Source organism: Coregonus clupeaformis, chromosome 30, assembly GCF_020615455.1.
Source record: "Coregonus clupeaformis isolate EN_2021a chromosome 30, ASM2061545v1, whole genome shotgun sequence".
NCBI classification, from domain to species: Eukaryota; Metazoa; Chordata; class Actinopteri; order Salmoniformes; family Salmonidae; genus Coregonus; species Coregonus clupeaformis.
Window position 1 is genome coordinate 17,998,760 of NC_059221.1, and position 21,069 is coordinate 18,019,828.

At 44.1% G+C, this 21,069-nt stretch overlaps 1 protein-coding gene across 2 annotated transcripts in view; it reads left to right on the forward strand.

Moving 5' to 3' along the window:
* The window catches only part of LOC121545742 (membrane-associated guanylate kinase, WW and PDZ domain-containing protein 3), a 192,591-nt gene that overhangs the window by 132,933 nt on the left and 38,589 nt on the right, over positions 1–21,069 (forward strand). For both annotated transcript variants that reach the window (XM_041856534.1, XM_041856535.1), the window contains exons 2-3: positions 3,600–3,716; positions 13,457–13,576. In XM_041856534.1, coding sequence (XP_041712468.1) covers positions 3,600–3,716; positions 13,457–13,576 — 237 coding nt within the window. The remainder of the gene's footprint in view (positions 1–3,599; positions 3,717–13,456; positions 13,577–21,069) is intronic.

Genomic DNA, 21,069 nt, shown 5'->3' on the forward strand with positions numbered 1-21,069 from the left:
TTTCTTTCTCTCTCCCTCTGTTTTTAATGATTCCCAGACCCCCCCCCACACATATACACACGCTACTCTAATGCCCAGATGACGAGGCACAAAGGAGCCCGTTGTGTTCCATAGCAGCCTGGCTGTCCAGTAATGTGCTAGCTGCGTCGTAGCATAGTGGGAAGCTGTTGTGAGCTAGCTGACAGCCAGGCTACAAAAGGTTGCCCTGTCCTGCATTACACAGAGAGAGAGAGAGGTGAGAGAGAGAGGGGGGAAGTATGAGAGGGAGAGTGAGTGTGCATTCTTCAGCTCTAGTGTTCAATGATAACAATTGGCGCCATCCATTGTCTATACTTAACCGCCACTGAACATCACTGTGAGGATGGGGGTTTGTGTGGAAATGGAGCCAAGACGCATTCCCATGGTAGGGGGGAAAGACCCCCTTCTCACCTCACAACCGAACATGGGAACAGTGCTGGCCTCGGGGAGGGCTCTCAGTTTGTGTGTGTGTGTGTGTGTGTGTGTGTGTACCGTGGTTCCTTAGCTCATAATATATAGAATAGTTTTCTGGGAACATGGAACCACAGGCCTGAGGTTTACCAGTCCAATGCGTGACGGGAGGTCGCTTTTGTTCCCTGACCTAAATTCCTCACTTTCATTGTGACATTAAAATGTCTATAGACTTACACAATGTGTAAAATGTAAATGTGAAGAGGCATGTTTCTTTTGGCCCTCACTATCTCAGCCATACAGTACTGTAGCTAGACTGCTTACACTTGTGTAAAATACCATTCATACTAAGAAAATACACTATATATAGAAAAGTATGTGGACACCCCGTCAAATTAGTGGATTCGGTTATTTTAGCCACACCCGTTGCTGACAGGTGTATAAAATCGAGCACACAGCCATGCAATCTCCATAGACAAATATTGGCAGTAGAATGGCCTTACTGAAGAGCTCAGACTTTCAACGTGGCACCGTCATAGGATGGCACCTTTCCAACAAGTGCTGTTATTGTGAAGGAGCAACAACGGTTATACGTCTAGGAGCAACAACGGTTCAGCCGCGAAGTGGTAGGCCACACAAGCACACAGAACGGGATCATTGAGTGCTGAAGCGCATAGCGCGTAAAAATCGTCTCTCCTCGGTTGCAACACTCACTACCGTGTTCCAAACTGCCTCTGGAAGTAACGTCAGCACAAGAACTGTTCGTCTGGAGCTTCATGCGCAATGCCAAGCGTCTGCTGGAGTGGTGTAAAGCTCGGCGCCGTTGGACTCTGGAGCAGTGGAAACGAGTTCTGTGGAGTGATGAATCACACTTCACCATTTGGCAGTCCAACGGACAAATCTGGGTTTGGTGGATGCCAGGAGAATGCTACCAGAGTGCCAACTGTAAAGTTTGGTGGAGGAGGAATAATGGTCTGGGGCTGTTTTTCATGGTTCGGGCTAGGCCCCTTATTTCCAGTGAAGGGAAATCTTAACACTACAGCATACAATTACATTCTAGATGATTCTGTGCTTCCAACTTTGTGGCAACAGTTTGGGGAATGCCCTTTCCTGTTTCAGCATGACAATGCCCTGTGCACAAAGCGAAGTCCATACAGAAATGTTTTGTCGAGGTCGGTGTGGAAAAACCCGACTGGCCAGCACAGAGCCCTGACCTCAACCCCATCGAACACCTTCGGGATGAATTGGAACTCCATATTAATGCCCATAATTTTGGAATAAGATGTTCGACGAGCAGGTGTCCACATACTTTTGGTCATGTAGTTTACCATTCATACTCAATACTCAAACTGTTTACATTTGACATACGCTCTCATGTTTCAGCGTATTACAAATGTGCTTGTGCATTACAAGGCAATTAAAGCATTGACTTTTTGTCACAGGATATTGACTTGGCCTATATGAAAGATTATGCAAGTCTCTTACTAGCTTTCTGTAGATCCTTACATTTCACAGGGAATGGTGGTGCTGACTGAGAGCACAGAAAATGTACTCTAACAATTTTTATCCAGTTTTTAGAAAATCTAATCTAAATATACAATACTATGGGCCTCTCGGGGACAGTAGTGTATTAGTATTCATCTGTGCTAACCAATGGAACGCAGTTAATCTGCCATCTCAGTGGGCAATCCCTTTCAACCCCCTGGGGGATGAATCAGAGCGCAGGAAAAGCTGTGACTTGTTTTGATTACATTTATTTGTGAATAAGGTGGCCAAACTCACCATGACACCGTTCGCTGCCTGTACACTACTGGGGCAGCCAGCCAACATCAGCCGGGCCTGTTCCTCTAGGCATACACACTGCATGATGCTATAAATGGCCGCTATTAAAGATTAATATTTAAAACCATGCGTAGGCTGGGCTGCTTAAACATTTAAAATGTGTTATTCTCAACAGATTCAGTTTGCAGATATTTTTCCTCCTTTTAAAGAAATTCATCGCTCTGTGCTCCTTATTTCAACTATGTGAGTTTCTGGGGAGTACCCACAGTGATTATTCAGCCTGTTACATTCACTGGTCCTTCATTAATCTGGGGTGAACCAAACAAAAGCACGTACCCTGCAGTCAGTGGCGGCTGCCTGTGAGCTCAGGGAGAGAAACAATGGGTATGGATGCTAACAACACTAACTGGCGTCCTCTCAAAGCACATCCTCCCCACCCTGAGGAAGACGCCTTGCATCTCTCTCTCACACACACACACACACACACACCAGGCTCTAAACAGCTGGAGACTGAACTGCTCAGAGAGGGATCCTGTTCAGACACCAGGGAATGTTGGCTCTCGCTCGCTCGCTCTTTTCTCTCTTTCTCTCCTCTTGCTCCGAGGGGAATGCCTGAATTCCCCTCCTCCTTCATGATGACTTGCACAGCCCCCACACTTCCTCAAACTCCGCATGAACTTCTGTTGCTCCTCAGTCAGAAACTACGTGGCAGCAACAGTGTCAGCCATTGTGTTACTCTCTTTATTCATGTATGCATCTGGATACTTGGTGATTCAAACCAATTAATATTTAATCTGTCTGACATGACAGTTTCTCTACTAACGCAGCCTATAGGCCTCTGCTCTGTCTCCCTAGCTCCCATGCACAACAATGCTGTCACACAGCCACATCTTTGAAGTTTCTGAACTGTCCTCCTTCACATACTCTCGCTGGGAGCATGCTTTCTATCACTATCACAGGCACCTGTCAGAGAGTTGAGAAGTGGTTTTGAAAGTGATGATAGATGGTTATCGTCTACACACAGGTGTAGCGGGTAGCCTAGCGGTTAAGAGCGTTGCGTTGGGCCAGTAACCAAAAGGTTGCCGGTTCAAATCCCCAAACCGACTAGGTGAAAATACTGTCTGTGCTCTTGCGCAAAGCACTTAAGCCTAATTGCTCCTGTAAGTCTCTCTGGATAAGAGCGTCTGCTAAATAATGTAAATGAAATGAAATGATCTCAGTTGAGAAGTGGTTTTGAAAGTGATACACACTGGTGGTAATGCATTTTGAGGTCCCGACTGTTTAGGAATGTTCGAGGGGAGTGTAAATGAACGTTTCGTGAACGTTGTGTGTGTGTGTGTACTGTACTGTAATGTACTGACCCAGATGTGTTGTCCTCCTCTTCACAGGCAAGGTGCTGAATACGGACCTGCGTCACTACCTCAGCCTGCAGTTCCAGAAAGGCTTGTTGGACCACAAGCTCCAGCAGGTGATCAGGGACAACCTGTACCTGCGCACCATTCCCTGTGAGTAGTAACGTCCCGGGCTCCCCCTGAGTCTCTGTTCTCCTCAGTGGTCTCTGTCTACTCCACATGTGCCTGCTCATTACGGCTATTCCATGTGACTAGGTCACCTTTAGATCTCAAGACAGGTGACATCACTGATGGCCACTGGCACTAGCTGGCTAGTGGTCTTGGTCTGTCTCTAATTACAGCTGAACATGCTCTCCCACAGTCCCATCAACTTACCAGAATCCCATCAATATATTCTATTTGGCCCTGCCATATGGCAGCTGCCCAATAAACAGCAGAGCAGTTTGCTGTTCACAGAAGGCCACGGTCCTTCTCCCATGAGGACACAGTGCTTGGCATTCATCAGAGCCCTCCACGGTATCTGCCCTGGTGAATTGGTGGAATAAGGAAGAGAGTGATGAGAGGAAGATTGACTACTCAATCACACTCCTTCCCTTCCACCGTCCTGTCTCTCTGTCCCTCTTTCCTTTTCTCTCCTCTTGGTGCTGTGTGTATTATCATGGATTCCTCTCCTCTCCAACTGGGGGCATTCTCAGCCATCTCTGACGTCTACAAGCGCCTGTCAAACCTTCACTATAAAAGCGATCAACATCACACACATAACCACTATTTGATAGATGAGTGAGGAGATATCGCACTCCATTTTCAAATACTAATATGTAGGCCTTGGAAGTTAATGTCCAGAATATAATATGCATGTATTGTATGTTTAATTAATTTATATTTCCTATTAATTTGTTATTCTAAGGTGCTTAAGATTGCAACCAACTCTATGCTTCATCCACCTGCTCTGAATGACTCCCCTTGAACTCTCTTTATGCCTGTGTCTCTAATTCCTTTAAAACACAGGGATGAATAGGTGGTGTGGAAAAGCTTCTTATTTTTATACCCTAGTGGTTTTTAAATGGACAAAAGAGCCAATTGGCTGGATTCAAAGTGCAACGTGCAGATTTTTCTTCGCCACTCTGCCGAATTAGATGGCAATTACTCCCCATTTCGCCATTTATTAACGTTATGGGACTAATTTATATAATCTTTGTGAGTCAAGGTTTAATTTGCATATAAAAAGTTTCTCATTTGTGACTTGCATAGCCATGCATAGTCTCCTGAATGGCATTGTTTCTCATGTGGAAATATAATGCTGATAATTGGAAATAACAGGCAACAAAATAAATGGCTTTTTCTCTAGATAATACAGTATATCTGTTTAGTTTGTCAGTTTCATGAGTCAATGCATTGTTAATGTTCTCTATGTAATTCATGAAGGGTTATATAGACGACTGCAGACATTTATGTTAAATAGTGTTTTATGACAAATCGTATAAAAAAGTCATAACCAATGTTCCCTCTAAGCTGCTCACCGGAGTAGCCCGAGACTGCCGAACAGCTCCCCAGGACTTTGCGCAGAAGAAATGTCAGCGCAATTACAGAAGCACGAGATTGAACTTCACTCAACTTTCTAGAGTTTTCCCTGTTAATTAGAACTATCAAAGTTTCCCTTTACTTTGGCAGTTGTGATCGAATCATCGCAATATTAGCCACTTTCAATGCAACATACCGAAACAAAACAACTATGCAATAGATTTCGTTGTAGGCAGAACGTATCGTAGTAGGATTCTATTGCCCACTACTCCGCCCATACTCTACACAGACTGGTGCAGCATAACCAATCAGAGCTGCAGTAGCCCTAAATGCAAATAGACCATTGCCATATATGGATCTGTGCCATTTACTTTGAACTGGACTGTGTTTACAGCTGTGGTCGTGAGCAGATGCGCTTGTTTTGAGATCAAAGCAAGAGATGCATGTAGCCAGGCGTGCACATTTTGTTCATATCCTTTGCTAGTTAGTGAATTATTAGCCCAGTTATAGATAATTTGTAGTCAGCAATAGGGAATGATTGCTTCCTACAAGAGTACAAAGGTGTGCATTTCGAGTCAGGTAAAGAGCTTTTCTTTGTCTTAAAGGGGCAGTGTTGTATTTTGAGACAGGCTTGAATAAGCTAAGTAGCCAATAGGCAGAGGGTAGCATAATTTGTCTGATTCTCTGTAATAATGTTATGGGAATAATAATGCATTTTATTTTGTAATGTGGTTTCTTCCATCAAACAACACAACATTTTCAGTCACCTCCTTGTCTGAAGGACAAATGGATAAACAGGTTAATGTCAAGCCCTGCATGTTTTTTTCAAAAGTCTCATGGAATGTAGGCCATTGAACAACACACTGCTACTGTAGGCTGAATGATAGAACAGCTATTTCCATGTTAAAATGTTAAGGGATGCATTTTCTCCATTGTTTTTGATGGTAGGCTACTCTGGTAGGCCTACATTATGATCAAATAGCCACAGTAGCCTACTTGGCCACTGTTAAAACTGTAACTTAAAGCGGGTACAGCTTCAGTGTTCACAGTAAGCCCGTGCTGGAAGTTTTTCACAATGTTAAAGTTTGTGCTCAGCAGACCTGAAATTTGCTCAGTGCCAACAAACATTTTAGGGAATATTGTTCATAACTCTATGTAAGTACACCAGGGCTAGTGCATCTTATTTAGATATTGATTTACAGTATGTCTGTACAGTAATACACTGTAGCATTTCAAGCAGTGACCATAGTGTCATGACTCTCCCTGGGTGAGGATCAAAGGCCTCACATCAGCTTGGCAAATGGCCGACCACAACCAGACCCTCTTAACCACAGGGGGGCTGTGCCAGTCTTGACACCTTAATACTGCCATAGATCCTCCTCCTCTCTAATTTATCTCTGGCATTCTAGTATGGTGAAAGGAATGCCTTTGTTTCAGATACTTTTTGCCGGCCAAAAACGTCAACATCCAACAATGAACATTGGGACAATATATTTCAACATCCAAACGTTGGGAATGATGACAAATGGAATATGGAAAATGTATGTCTATTTTGTGATGTCATTAAAAATTGTATAAATTCGTTATAATGAAAACATTGTGACTTTAAACACTTTTACATTTTTTTATATCAGGTTTACATCCTTTACCTTGTGTAGAAAATATCAAGGAGGAAGACAATGTTTTCGTGAAGATAGGAATGTGATTTTAGCTTTCCAACAAAATCATAGTGATGATAATACTTTTGCCTCGTAACTAGCCACGCCCGAGGGAGCTCAGAGAGCGTGTCAGTATGACGGAAACGCCCCTCTTTACCAGAGTGCATAAAATATTGAGATAAGAATTGCAAGATCTGACTAGACGGACCTCAAGCTGCAGCTTTTATCCATATTGGTCCAGACTCTGAAAATCAACACGAGGTGAAGAAGACGAAGTTGCCTCCACTAACAATCAATGTTACGGCTGAGTAGCTGTTCTAAGTACTGTATCTAAGAAGGTGAATTTAAGTGGGACCATCCTGTTACTCTCTTCAAACCATTGTCTACTACACTGCTCTCATCACCCCACAGGGGATCATCGACACGGTCCTCAGAAGACCACTTCCAGAGCGAGTGAAAGTAAACAGACTAAGAAGAAGGACATTGTGAGCTCTTGTGGACAATCTGAGCCTTACATCTAAAAGGCCAGCCGAAAGAGAAGGCCCAATCGACCCCTTCCCACGAAGGCCTGGGTCCAACAGAGATACACGACGAAGACCTCAACACGTAAATACATTCATTGCTTTTCTTCCCAAAATGGGCGGTAGTTCCGGGCAAAGTATTAGGATTACTGTGAGCACAGGTCCATGTGTATCCAAGTGTTTTCTATCTCTCTTTAACTCGCCATCTTTTGTAAGAAGTGTCATATTGTGTTAGTCCGCTGTTAAATGATAAGAGATATCAAGATATCTTTAGAGTTAATTCGGGAAACGGTAACTCGTTAAACAACTTTTCCCGTGGTGCCCCAAATTCCTAATGAGTTAATTGTTACATGATTAATTTAATCTAGTAACAATTAAACATAGTAGGTAATTATTCGATAAATAAAAGTCATCACAATAATGAAAGTCACGACAATAGTCTAAGCCTAGCCTCTAGTGCATGGCTGTTAGTTTCTGTCTGCTCCTCATCCATGATAGGGGTTATGTTATGACAGTGCGATCATCATAACAACCACTGTGTAGAAGAAACTATGGAGGTTCAGCTGCAGTAGGTCAGCATATGCCCAGTGGCGTAAAGTACTTAAAGGAAAACTCCACCCAAAACCACTCCTGACATTAATTTACAGTATTAAATAACACTGTGAGAACAATATTTTTGATGAACAAATGTGTCATTTTGGCGTTATAATAAGGTTGGTAGCAACATGGAAAATCGTTGTGGAAATCTGTTGCAGCTCAAGTATAGTACAAAATCCACAATGGGTGGTGCTGGCTGACTAGCTAGCGAGCTAGGTAGTTAGCAAACGTAGCTACACACAGTAATACCGAAGACAATATCAGCATTTAAAGTAGCTAGTTAGCTGTAAAATCGCCTAAACAAACGGCATGATCTATTTAGGAGTCTACAATCTTACAATGTTCAATCTGCAGATCTATGTGCCTAACAGAGTGGAGTCTGACAGATATCCTTTTGAGGAGATGGGAAACGTTGCCCATGCTACGTCAATGGGTTGTGCGGTGTATTCTGGGACAAGGTGCGTGCTCTCCTTCAAGGATTGAATGGGAGTCTATTGGGTGCTTTCTATAGTATCTCTGGCAATGGCACCATGCAATGCACCCTGGACTAAAGAGGCAGACAAATAGGAAAAATGTGCTAGACCCTCTGTTAAATTACACATTTCTCGAGGTAGGAATATCGCAAAAATATGATCAATGGCTCATTCGAGAGAATACATCCTCTCGAGTTATGACATCGGCCAGTATTGAAATCTGACATGTATGATAGACATTTTCTCGATCTGAAAGTAATATTCCTATTAACTTCCAGTGTAGTGAGAGCGACTTTATCACAGTGCTAGGTCATACCGGCCGGATTTCTGCCTACGTTTGTAAATGTAGTCTGAGTGTGCCTCTGTCTGTCCATAAATTTACAAAAACAAGAAAATCGTGCCGTCTGATTTGCTTAATATAAGGAATTTGATGCATAGCATTTACTTTCACTTTAAAACCAGATACCTTTAGATTTTCACTCAAGTAGTATTTTACTAGGTGACTTTCTCTTTTACTTGTCATTTTCTATTAAGGTATCTTTACTTTTACTCAAGTATGGCAATTGAGTATGTTTTCCACCACTGCATTTGGCCCATTTGGCCACTGCTGTTTGTGTGACAGTAAATGGCCTTACACAGAGCCAGGGAGCAGGAATGGTCCAAGTCTCTCCCTGGGAGCCAGAATGGCCACCTGGCTGCGCTCTGCCTCTCATCATTAGAGCCCTCTAAATGGCAGCCCAGAGAGAGGAGTGTGACTTCTCCCCTGTCCCCTCCTGAACACACAGGCAGAGGCATCATTAAAGCTCCCAAGAAAGAAGGGAAGAAAGAAGGGAAGAAAAGGAAGGAAGGAGAGTCAGTGCCAGGGGTCCAAATCGCCACATAATCCTTCAAGCTCGGCTGAACCCTCTGCCTCCCTCTCTTCTCCTCTAGGCAGTAATATCCGTAGTGGCACCGCAGTAAGCTCTGAGAGGCTCACTGGGAGATAGCAAAGAGAGAAAGGTTGACAGAAATATAAGAAAAAGTGCCCCCGGTATTCAATTTAAAGAATTGCTTTCTCTTGACAAGATTTAAGGGTCTTCGGTTTAAACTTTTTTCAAACCTGGGAAACAAAAGACAGCATATTATCCACAATGACCTAGATCCTGCCTCTGCCTTTAATAGGGAATATCTATCTTCCTTCTGTTCTGATATCTAGGGTGATATGACCCATACTGTCTGTTCAGGATTGTATGACTTGTCACTGACTGTAAAGTCAGCTGAGCTTGGCCTATGGCTCACAGTATATATTTGGAGTATTGACATTATACAGCATTGAGTTACTATGTAGGCCTATCATGTTTATTGCATATCAATATTTATCACTGTGTATCACTTTCTCTATACTGTGATAAAAAAAGTCAATAAACATCTCTAGGTGTATCGTCCGAGACCCATCTTCAGACCTCTACTGGTGTTCCCCTTTTCCCATTACTACTACAGATTAAACAAAATATGCCCTTCTTGCAATAGGAGTTGTCTATTGGAAGTGGGACACGACAGGGCCAGGTCTCAGTGTGACTATATATAACATATTTCCAGCGGTGTGTGTTAAAGTTGCTCCTGGTCTCCCTGTAAGAAGCTTAAGCAGCTGGCAGAGTTTCACGGTGGTGACGCATCGCTGTGTAAACTGATACACAAATTGTTTTTTTCAGTGACAATTGGCATCTGTGGGTGTTTGTGAGTGAGTGCATGCGTGCCACAGTCAGAGATGGACGAGAAAGGAGACACCCCACTCGCAGTTTTTTCTGTTTCAATTCAAGTCAATGAACTAAGTAGACCAGACCCAGCTGCTATCGCACTGTTGTCTATGGGAGAGCCACCCTGTTAAACAGACAAGAACTGACACATTTATTCAGTGATAAATGGCCTGAGTGAACTATATATACATCTTGATTTGTCCACCCTCTTTGCCATGGTGTTCCACTGTCTGGACTGGACTTCCCACCTGTTCCACAACAATACACTTCCTCATGGAGAAAAGTACCAATTCATGTTCACTACATCCACCCCAAACAACCCAATACCTTTTCATTATGTTTTTGTTTTGTTGCTGCTCTGTTCAGTATTGTTTTGGTTTGATTGTTTCATTTCTTCAAAGGTGAACTTTTTGAGAACATTAACAAAGAATGGAAGTCAATTAAAGTGTTTTTGAAGAGTTTCTTCCAAGGCTTTTTGCATCACACCTCCCTCTCCCTCACCTTCCTCTCCCTCACCTTCCTCTCCTTCACCTTCCTATCCTTCACCTCCCTCTCTTCACCTCCTTCTCCTCCCTCACCTCCCTCTCCCTCACCTCCTTCTCCTCCCTCTCCATCACCTCACTCTAACTCCGACCTCGACTCCTCAGACTCAGATAAAAGATAGTGCTGGGATCAGGGTAAATAGCAGCTAACTGTCTTCGCTTCTGTCTACATCAAAAGACCTGTCCTTGATTATCCTCTCTACCTCAAAAGACTTGATTGATTCCTTGATTCAATTTGAGTTGCAATCCCTCTCATGTTTCAGATCTTTACATCATAAGGACGACCTATATGACACTCATGCAGACAGGCAAGTCCAAATGGCTGCGCAAACACCAGAATACAGTATTCCGTTTTTCCCATGTTTCCCTGTTCAAGGATTCTCATATTACTGCCTTTGTTGCTCGTCTGCTCCTCTGTTTCAATCTCAGAATACAATAGTCTACTTTATAACAAGGTTTAAATCATTTCAGATGTTAGAGCTCTCACAGCAGCAGTAACAGATGAACATTACCACAAGGTGGAGGGAGGGCAGGAGGGATAGTATTAAGAGTCCATCGGTGCTCCGGTCAGATTGCAGTTCACTTGAGGTAAACACCCATTTACATCTGAGCTGATTCCCCTGATGCAGAAAATGTTTGCTATACAGTACCAGTCATGTTTGGACACACCTACTCATGCAAGGGTTTTTCTTTATTTTTTGCTATTTTCTACATTGTAGAATAATAGTGAAGACATCAAAACTATGAAATAACACGTATGGAATCATGTATTAACCAAAAAAGTGTTAAACAAATCAAAATATATTTGCTCGTGTTTCTTGGCCCAAGCAGGTCTCTTCTTCTTATTGGTGTCCTTTTAGTAGTGGTTTATTTGCAGCAATTCGACCATGAAGGCCTGATTCACACAGTCCCCTCTGAACAGTTGATGTTGAGATGTGTCTGTGACTTGAACTCTGTGAAGCATTTATTTGGGCTGCAATTTCTGAGGCTGGTAACTCTAATGAACTTATCCTCTGCAGCAGAGGTAACTCTGGGTCTTCCATTCCTGTGGTGGTCCTCATGAGAGCCAGTTTCATCATAGCGCTTTATGGTTTTTGCGACTGCACTTGAAGAAACGTTCAAAGTTCTTGAAATGTTCCGTATTGACTGACTTTCATGTTTTAAAGTAATGATGGACTGTCGTTTCTCTTTGCTTATTTGAGCTGTTGCCATAATATGGACTTGGTCTTTTACCGAATAGGTCTATCTTCTGTATACCCCCCATACCTTATCACAACACAACTGATTGGCTCAAACACATTAAGAAGGAAAGAAATTCCACAAATTAACTTTTAAGAAGGCACACCTGTTAATTGAAATGCATTCCAGGTGACTACCTCATGAAGCTGTTTGAGAGAATGCCAAGAGTGTGCAAAGCTGTCATCAAGGCAAAAGGTGGCTATTTTGAAGAATCTCAAATATAGAATATATTTTGATTTGTTGAAACATTTTTGGTTACTACATGATTCCATATGTGTTATTTCATAGTTTTGATGTCTTCACTATTATTCTACAATGTAAAAAAAAACCAGTAAAAATAAAGAAAAACCCTTGAATGAGTAGGTGTGTCCAAATCTTTGACTAGTAGTGTACATGTCTTCAATGTAGCGCAGATAAGGGGACAACATGTTAAATAGACCAGCTTGTTGGAGTTAGTTGCACTACACAGACGGGTAACCGCGCGCAGGATTTTTAAAAAATGACTGCATGCTTCATTTATACTGGCATGTATAGTGCTGCAGTTTCCAGATCGAAAACACGGATTTCAGGGGATTTAGGGTGAAGAATAGAGGATGGAGAGAGAGAGAAAGAGCAGGAAGGAAAATAAAAAAGGTTAGAATGTTCAAATGAAAGGTTTTTCAACTGTTGCTTTTAAATTGTTGTTGTCGAACAGAAAAGAAGGACCTTGAGGAGAAATACCATCTTCTGAGCTCGGGAGATGAACAGACCTCAGAACTCCTTCAATACACTTTTTTATGGGCATGTATTGCTGACAGGCGTAGGATAGGTAGAACTACAGAGAATAAGAGACAAGCAATGGTAACTATAATTCCTATATGAATTGGCAGTGAAGTTATTATACGTACGTCATGGCTCAGGAGTGGCCATTCCATTCATTAATCTAGCCATCCATCTAACTATCCCTCACTGTGGCCTTGAAGCCTGACTTTGTAGAGGACCTCAGGGGTTTATTCAGCCAACTCAGGCATTAAGTTTAGTAACCGACCAACCATCATCCAGATTAAACCAGCTCTCAGGTCAATCACCTACTCTGTTTCTCTGTGACATGGTCTGAGGGTTTTGTATGTAACACTGTTCATCTTCCATTTGGACCATGAGAGGAGAGAGGCTGCTATCTACACTCCTCCAACAGCTTTATTACTTTACTCTCACCTTACCTGTAAATGTTACCTGCTCAATGTGTGGAAGATAATTTAGCATTATGCACACATTAGAATAATCTATTCATAGCTTGATTTCTCAGTAACCCCCATGGTGTATTGGTGTAAGCTATGCACGATACTCAATCAAATTCAATCAAATGTGTTTATAAAGCCCATTTTACACCAGCAGATGTCACAAAGTGCGATACAGAAACCCAGCCTAAAATCCCAAACAGCAATCAATGCAGATGTAGAAGCATGTGGTCCTGGAGGATATGCGGACACAATTCACATTCCTGTGTGCACGATGAAAATGGAGTCCACCCCTCTTCTGTGCATATTTAGATGGATCTGCATCACGACTCTGCCCCATAAAAGGGTCTGTTTCACTCACTTTGTGTTTGTTGTGATGTCTTTGGCAGGTACCACACGACAGCCCAGAGAGGGGGAGGTTCCTGGGGTGGACTATAACTTCATCAGTGTGGGGGAGTTCCGTGTGCTGGAGGAGAGTGGCCTGCTGCTTGAGAGTGGAACCTATGACGGTAGGCATGGGTGTCTAGGGGAGGTGGTCTAGGGAAGGGGTTCCCAAACTGTTTTAAATAGGCCCCTCTTCCAGCATTCGGGAACATCCCACGTCTATTTCTATGGGCCCAAGCAGTGCTCATAACACAAGCTGTTCACACCCCTTATTTCCTGCAATTCTATACATTTTGTCATGGAAAACTTTTGCAGTTTTAAAGCACATTTTCTTGCTATTCTATACATGTTGCCATGTCTAATGTGTATTCATGTGATATTTGAGTGACTCAAACTTTACAACAAAATGTATGAGCTACAAAACCTAGCTCTCTAATGTATTCAATGACTGACATGACAGGAGGAAAACTGATGATGCACTACCCAATTTCAAAATTGCACCTAGTGCATTCTACTATTACAACTTTCTAGAGTAAGTTGAAAGCGGGACTGAGTTCCTTTTGGGGTGGGGGACCCCCCCGCCGACACCTCGCCCCACAGTTTGGAAATAACTGGTCTAGGGGAGGGCGCGTGGATGGGGGCAGGGGAGATGGAGAGGGGAGTGGACTCTACACAGTAATAACAATTCCCAGAGGATGCAGCTGCATCACAAAATGAATCCCTATGACATGCATTGTTTGTATAGTATCTGCTGAGCTGTCACCATCATCCAGGTCATCAGATAAACTCAATATAAAGATAGCATTCATACATTGTACATGTGAAATGAAGTAGCTAGCATTTTCAAGAGCAGAATAGCATAGTCCCACTTGTGATGGAAAGTAGGTTGATGACTTCTAAGAAGCCAGTGGTCATTGTGACACAGAACCCTGGGGGCTTGTTCCCTCATAGCCAGTCAGATCCAGACTGCACCAGTATGCAGGATAAATAATACATCCACACAGTGAGGCCAAGTAATAGGCTGATCTACATATGGCTGCTTCAGCTCAGGATGCTAGTTATTAATGTAGGGCCTTTTGACCTCTGAGGAATCTCCACTGGACAACTGAGGCGTACACACACACACACACACACACGTACACACACACATGTACACACACACATTCTCTCTCTCTCTCTCTCTCAGCTCATGATAATTAGTTTTTGTTCACAGGGGAATGTGTAACTTCAGTCAATTATCTCCCTGTGAGTCAATCTGGTTTATTACCGGCAGCTCCATTACTTTGGCTGGATGTATGTGTGGATGGTTAGCTGTTCCCATCACCCAGGCTGTCAGTGGGACTAATCTCTGTGATCTCTGGACAGCCAGGCAGGGCCTGATGATCTGTAGCTGTGGAGCTGATCTCTTTCAGGGAAAGAATAGGTCCAGGGTTACCGCTTTATGATTCTCCCTCTCTCTCTCTCTGTGTGGGTGGGTGTGATGGGTGGATGCACACTGCATATTTAAAGTTGTTCAGCAGTAGAAGATAATTTCCCTTATAACTGTGAAAGTTAACTTATTTTCTATTCATTCTCTACTATAACAAAGCAGTCTTTTGTTTGAACATGGTCTAAGCTCTCTTATGACTGTGTAGCCTATATACAGTTGAAGTCGGAAGTTTACATACACCTTTTTCACAATTCCTGACATTTAATCCTAGAAAAAATTCCCTGTCTTAGGTCAGTTAGGATCACCACTTTATTTTAAGAATGTGAAATGTCAGAATAATAGTAGAGAGAATGATTTATTTCAGCTTTTATTTCTTTCATCACATTCCCAGTGGGTCAGAAGTTTACATACACTCAATTAGTATTTGGTCGATATAGGACTCGTTTTACTGTGGATATAGATACTTTTGTACCTGTTTCCTCCAGCATCTTCACAAGGTCCTTTGCTGTTGTTCTGGGATTGATTTTCGCACCAAAATACGTTCATCTCTAGGAGACAGAACGCGTCTCCTTCCTGAGCGGTATGATGGCTGCGTGGTCCCATGGTGTTTATACTTGCGTACTATTGTTTGTACAGATGAACGTGGTACCTTCAGGTGTTTGGAAATTGCTCCCAAGGATGAACCAGACTTGTGTAGGTCTACTGATTTCTTTTGAGTTTCCCATGTTGTCAAGCAAAGAGGCACCGAGTTTGAAGGTAGGCCATGAAATACATCCACAGGTACACCTCCAATTGACTCAAATGATGTCAATTAGCCTATCAGAAGCTTCTAAAGCCATGACATTATTTTCTGGAATGTAAACTTCTGATCCACTGGAAATGTGAGACAGTGAATTATAAGTGAAATAATCTGTCTGTAAACAATTGTTGGAAAAATTACTTGTGTCATGCACAAAGTAGATGTCCTAACCGACTTGCCAAATCGATAGTTTGTTAACAAGAAATTTGTGGAGTGGTTGAAAAACAAGTTTTAATGACTCTATCCTAAGTGTATGTAAACTTCCGACTTCAACTGTATATGATGGGCCATTACTCCACCCAGCAGTGCTCTCATCTGGCCCAGTCTTCAGGCAGCCTTAGCCTCTCCAGCCACCGCTGCCTGCTGTCTCCCAAGCCTGTTTCTCCTTCATGTTCTCTCTATTTAATCCCCTGGTTCTATTCCCCGGTGGACTCTGCTCTGCTTTGATATACCCTCTCTAGCCTCTCTCCCTGATGCTCTGGCAACACAGGTTTCTCTCTTTCCCTCTCTCTCAGGCGGTGCTCAACTGCAGGTAGCTGACTCAAACTCAGGGAGGAAAGTGCCAACAAAGGTTAGACCTGTATTATTTCTCAGAAGGCACAGAGAGGCTCATAGGCCGTGAGTAGTACTTCTTGCACTTGAGAGTTGTGCCTCGACTCCAGATCGGGGAGGTGAGAGTCTATACACCAGGATTCATAACGTCTCTTCCTCCTCTCTCTAGCACTCAGTATGGACGCCAGCCACAGGGCAGCCAGGGCAACATGAATTATGAATTATAGAAAGACACAGAGATAATTGGAGAGAAAGATTGTATTGTAGAGAGCACAGAGCAGCAGATTATAGGACAGCTTTGATAGGTATTTAAAGCGCTCCCGTAAAGCAGCAGAGTTGAGTATTACTGAAGATAAGACCAGCCAGGGCAATGGGCCAGCTCACACAGGACTGGGGAGGGAAGGAAACGGTAAAGGTGCTGCAGTGGCAAGACACACAGAGACAGAGGAGAATCCCAGGGAGGAGGATTAAGAAATGCTCCAATGCTAAGGAATGTCAGAGTTGCAGAATACACAATCAAGTTGGTGGATTTTCTGTTTCATTGTGGCTCTAAAAAGACAAACACATTGTCCGAAAGTATACAGACTCACTCAGTGCAGTTAAAAATATTCTGCTTCACCCATACATGCAGCCGTATTCTGTTCTAGATTGGGGAAGGGCTTATTAGAGGCAGTAGCACTGGCCTTCAGCACAGGCACCTCCGAGCTGGGAGCAGCTGTAGTCTAGTAGAGACATCTATTCACACGGTCTCACACTGTCTCACCCTCACAGCAGAGGAATGTGGAGGTGACAAGGGTGGCTGTGGAGACAGTCAGCTTTGCCCGGACTGTGACAGCAGCGGAAGGGAGCCTGTCTAACTCTGGAGCAGAAGATGGGCTCTGCCTGCAGCTGGCTCTGTCTGGCTCTGCATGGCTGCCTCGGGCACTCTGCCGTCGAGTCTGTGAAGGCTGGGCATGCTGCTAGGCACCAGCCAGGAGAGAGAGAGAGGGGCACCCAGTGGGCACCAGCCAGGAGAGAGAGAGAGAGGGGCACCCAGTGGGCACCAGCCAGGAGAGAGAGAGAGGAGGGCACCCAGTGGGCACCAGCCAGGAGAGCGAGAGAGAGAGAGAGAGAGAGGGGCATCCAGTGGGCACCAGCCAGGAGAGAGAGAGAGAAGGCTCATCCTCCACGATTAAAGAGTGTCTGTGTGCATGACCTTGGCTGGCTAGTTAAGTGGCAGAGAGAGGGAGAGAGTGGCAGAGTAAGCAACAGTGAAAGAGAAAGAAAGAAAGGGGGGGGGGGGATAAATAGTGGGAAAAGAAAAAGGAGAGTGGTAGAGCAGAGAGAGAAAGGGTAAGACTCTTGAGGCAGCGTTCCAAACCTCCACACGAGGGGCTTCCCCAGTTCCAGCTCCCCGCTCCCTAACACACTCATGCTTCCCATCACAAAACGATTAGGGGTGCGTGCATAATATCTCTAAGTGTGCTACTGCTTTCACCATAGAGAGAGATGGAGAACAGGAACGCTTTTTAGCACACAAGGCCATGAGAGGAACAGTGAAACTGAGAGGGCAGGAGTTGAGAGCTCAGACCTTACTGGCACTCCTATCCCTGTTTTGGAGGCTGCTGCCTATACTCTGTACTCCTATAGAGGTTCTCACGGGTTGGGGATGTGATGCAGCTGCTGTCTACTCTATCCAGGTGGCATGACTTCTCCACACTACAATACAGTAACACTGAGTACCATGGCCCAGACCCTGTTGCATATTTCAGCCCTGGATCCCCCTGGGACTGGACCCACACAGCCTGGTCATGGATAAAGAATGAAAGGGAAGGTTAAAAGGTAATGTCTCCCTCTGCTGCCTCCTGCACACAGTACTGCAGCAACCACCAGTTGTACAGAGTAGTGCATCACCAGCTGCATAGTGTGTGTGAAAGCTGACCTGACTGACTGGAATTTGCATGTAGTCTCTGTAGGCCTGGGGCTGTTGTAGTGTTGATGAGGATGATTGTACATGTAGAACCCTGTTCTATGACTGATATGTAAAAGTGCCATAGAACAGCCTGAAAGGTCCTCCATGTGTGTGCCTGTGGGTGCCCATAGATATCAACAGGTGTCCTGTTCGTTTGTTGTCGTTATTAAGCACAGTGGCTCCCAATCAGTCTGATCTCATGTTCACACAGCAAGAGACTGTGTTTGTATCCGTTTCCACCCCCTGCCTAGTACCTACCTTTGTTAACACATTACATTTACATTTTAGTCATTTAGCAGACGCTCTTATCCAGAGCGACTTACATGAGCAATTAGGGTTAAGTGCCTTGCTTAAGGGCACATTGACAGATTTTTCACCTAGTCGGCTCGGGGATTAGAACCAGAGACCTTTCGGTTACTGGCACAACGCTCTTACCCACTAAGCTACCTGCCGCCACGTCTGGGTGTGACGTACAGTGGGGGAAAAAAGTATTTAGTCAGCCACCAATTGTGCAAGTTCTCCCACTTAAAAAGATGAGAGAGGCCTGTAATTTTCATAATAGGTACACGTCAACTATGACAGACAAATTGAGAATTTTTTTCTCCAGAAAATCACATTGTAGGATTTTTTATGAATTTATTTGCAAATTATGGTGGAAATTTTTTTATATTTAATTTTTATTTTTAATTAATTTTTTTAAATTATTTGGTCACCTACAAACAAGCAAGTATTCTGTCTCTCACAGACCTGTAACTTCTTCTTTAAGAGGCTCCTCTGTCCTCCACTCGTTACCTGTATTAATGGCACCTGTTTGAACTTGTTATCAGTATAAAAGACTCCTGTCCACAACCTCAAACAGTCACACTCCAAACTCCACTATGGCCAAGACCAAAGAGCTGTCAAAGGACACCAGAAACAAAATTGTAGACCTGCACCAGGCTGGGAAGACTGAATCTGCAATAGGTAAGCAGCTTGGTTTGAAGAAATCAACTGTGGGAGCAATTGTTAGGAAATGGAAGACATACAAGACCACTGATAATCTCCCTCGATCTGGGGCTCCACGCAAGATCTCACCCCGTGGGGTCAAAATGATCACAAGAACGGTGAGCAAAAATCCCAGAACCACACGGGGGGACCTAGTGAATGACCTGCAGAGAGCTGGGACCAAAGTAACAAAGCCTACCATCAGTAATACACTACGCCGCCAGGGACTCAAATCCTGCAGTGCCAGACGTGTCCCCCTGCTTAAGCCAGTACATGTCCAGGGGCCATGTATCGTGAGATTTTGAGTGAAAACCTCCTTCCATCAGCAAGGGCATTGAAGATGAAACGTGGCTGGGTCTTTCAGCATGACAATGATCCCAAACACACCGCCCGGGCAACGAAGGAGTGGCTTCGTAAGAAGCATTTCAAGGTCCTGGAGTGGCCTAGCCAGTCTCCAGATCTCAACCCCATAGAAAATCTTTGGAGGGAGTTGAAAGTCCATGTTGCCCAGCGACAGCCCCAAAACATCACTGCTCTAGAGGAGATCTGCATGGAGGAATGGGCCAAAATACCAGCAACAGTGTGTGAAAATCTTGTGAAGACTTACAGAAAACGTTTGACCTGTGTCATTGCCAACAAAGGGTATACAACAAAGTATTGAGAAACTTTTGTTATTGACCAAATACTTATTTTCCACCATAATTTGCAAATAAATTCATTAAAAATCCTACAATGTGATTTTCTGGAATTTTTTTTCTTCATTTTGTCTGTCATAGTTGACGTGTACCTATGATGAAAATCTCTCATCTTTTTAAGTGGGAGAACTTGCACAATTGGTGGCTGACTAAATACTTTTTTCCCCCACTGTATGTGACATATCCCACATATTCCCTTCAGATTAATGGTGATGAATACTGTAACAAATCTCTGTTCCCCCTTCCTCTCTTCCTTTCCCATCTCTCTGTTCCCCCTTCCTCTCTTCCTATCCCCTCTCTCTGTTCCCCCTTCCTCTCTTCCTATCCCCTCTCTGTTCCCCTTCCTCTCTTCCTATCCCCTCTCTCTGGTCCCCCTTCCTCTCTTCCTATCCCCTCTCTCTGTTCCCCCTTCCTCTCATCCTATCCCCTCTCTCTGTTCCCCCTTCCTCTCTTCCTATCCCCTCTCTCTGTTCCCCCTTCCCATCTTCATATCCCCTCTCTCTGTTCCCCATTCCTCTCTTCCTATCCCCTCTCTCTGTTCCCCCTTCCTCTCTTCCTATCCCCTCTCTCTGTTCCCCCTTCCTCTCTTCCTATCCCCTCTCTCTGTTCCCCCTTCCTCTCTTCCTATCCCCTCTCTCTGTTCCCCCTTCCTCTCTTCCTATTCCCTCTCTCTGTTCCCCTTCTTCTCCCCCCCCCTTCCTAGGAGAGCTGTGTTTATGAGCTATTAATCACGCACCACTGGGCCTGAGAGATGGAGGGAGGCAAGGGGAGAGAGAGAGGGGTGGGGGATAGAGAGAGACTAAAGGAGAGAGAGTGGTGGGGAGGGAGGGAGTGATGGAGATGGAGAGAGAGCGAGTGAGCAAGGAAGTAGAAGGAGAGAGAGGGAGATGACTGGGCTGTGTTGTGACAGGTCTGGATTAAAGAAAGCCTCCTATCTTTCATCTTCATCGTGCTCACCGTGCTGAGGCATAATGAAGCTGTCTTTTGACAAATGCTAATTGATCGGCCGCGTGTCGGCAGTGGGAGAGAGGGAGAGGGGAGATAGAGGGAGAGGGGGATTGCAGCGGGATGGATGGGTTGGGTGTCTGTGTTTAAGGAAAAGGTGTGCTGATCCCTTTGTTTCTCAGCATAGTGCTGCTGGGGTTGGTGTGTCATCCGATAGCTAATAAACCTTTTCACAGTGTTGCCAGCAGGGGCTCCATTAGGGG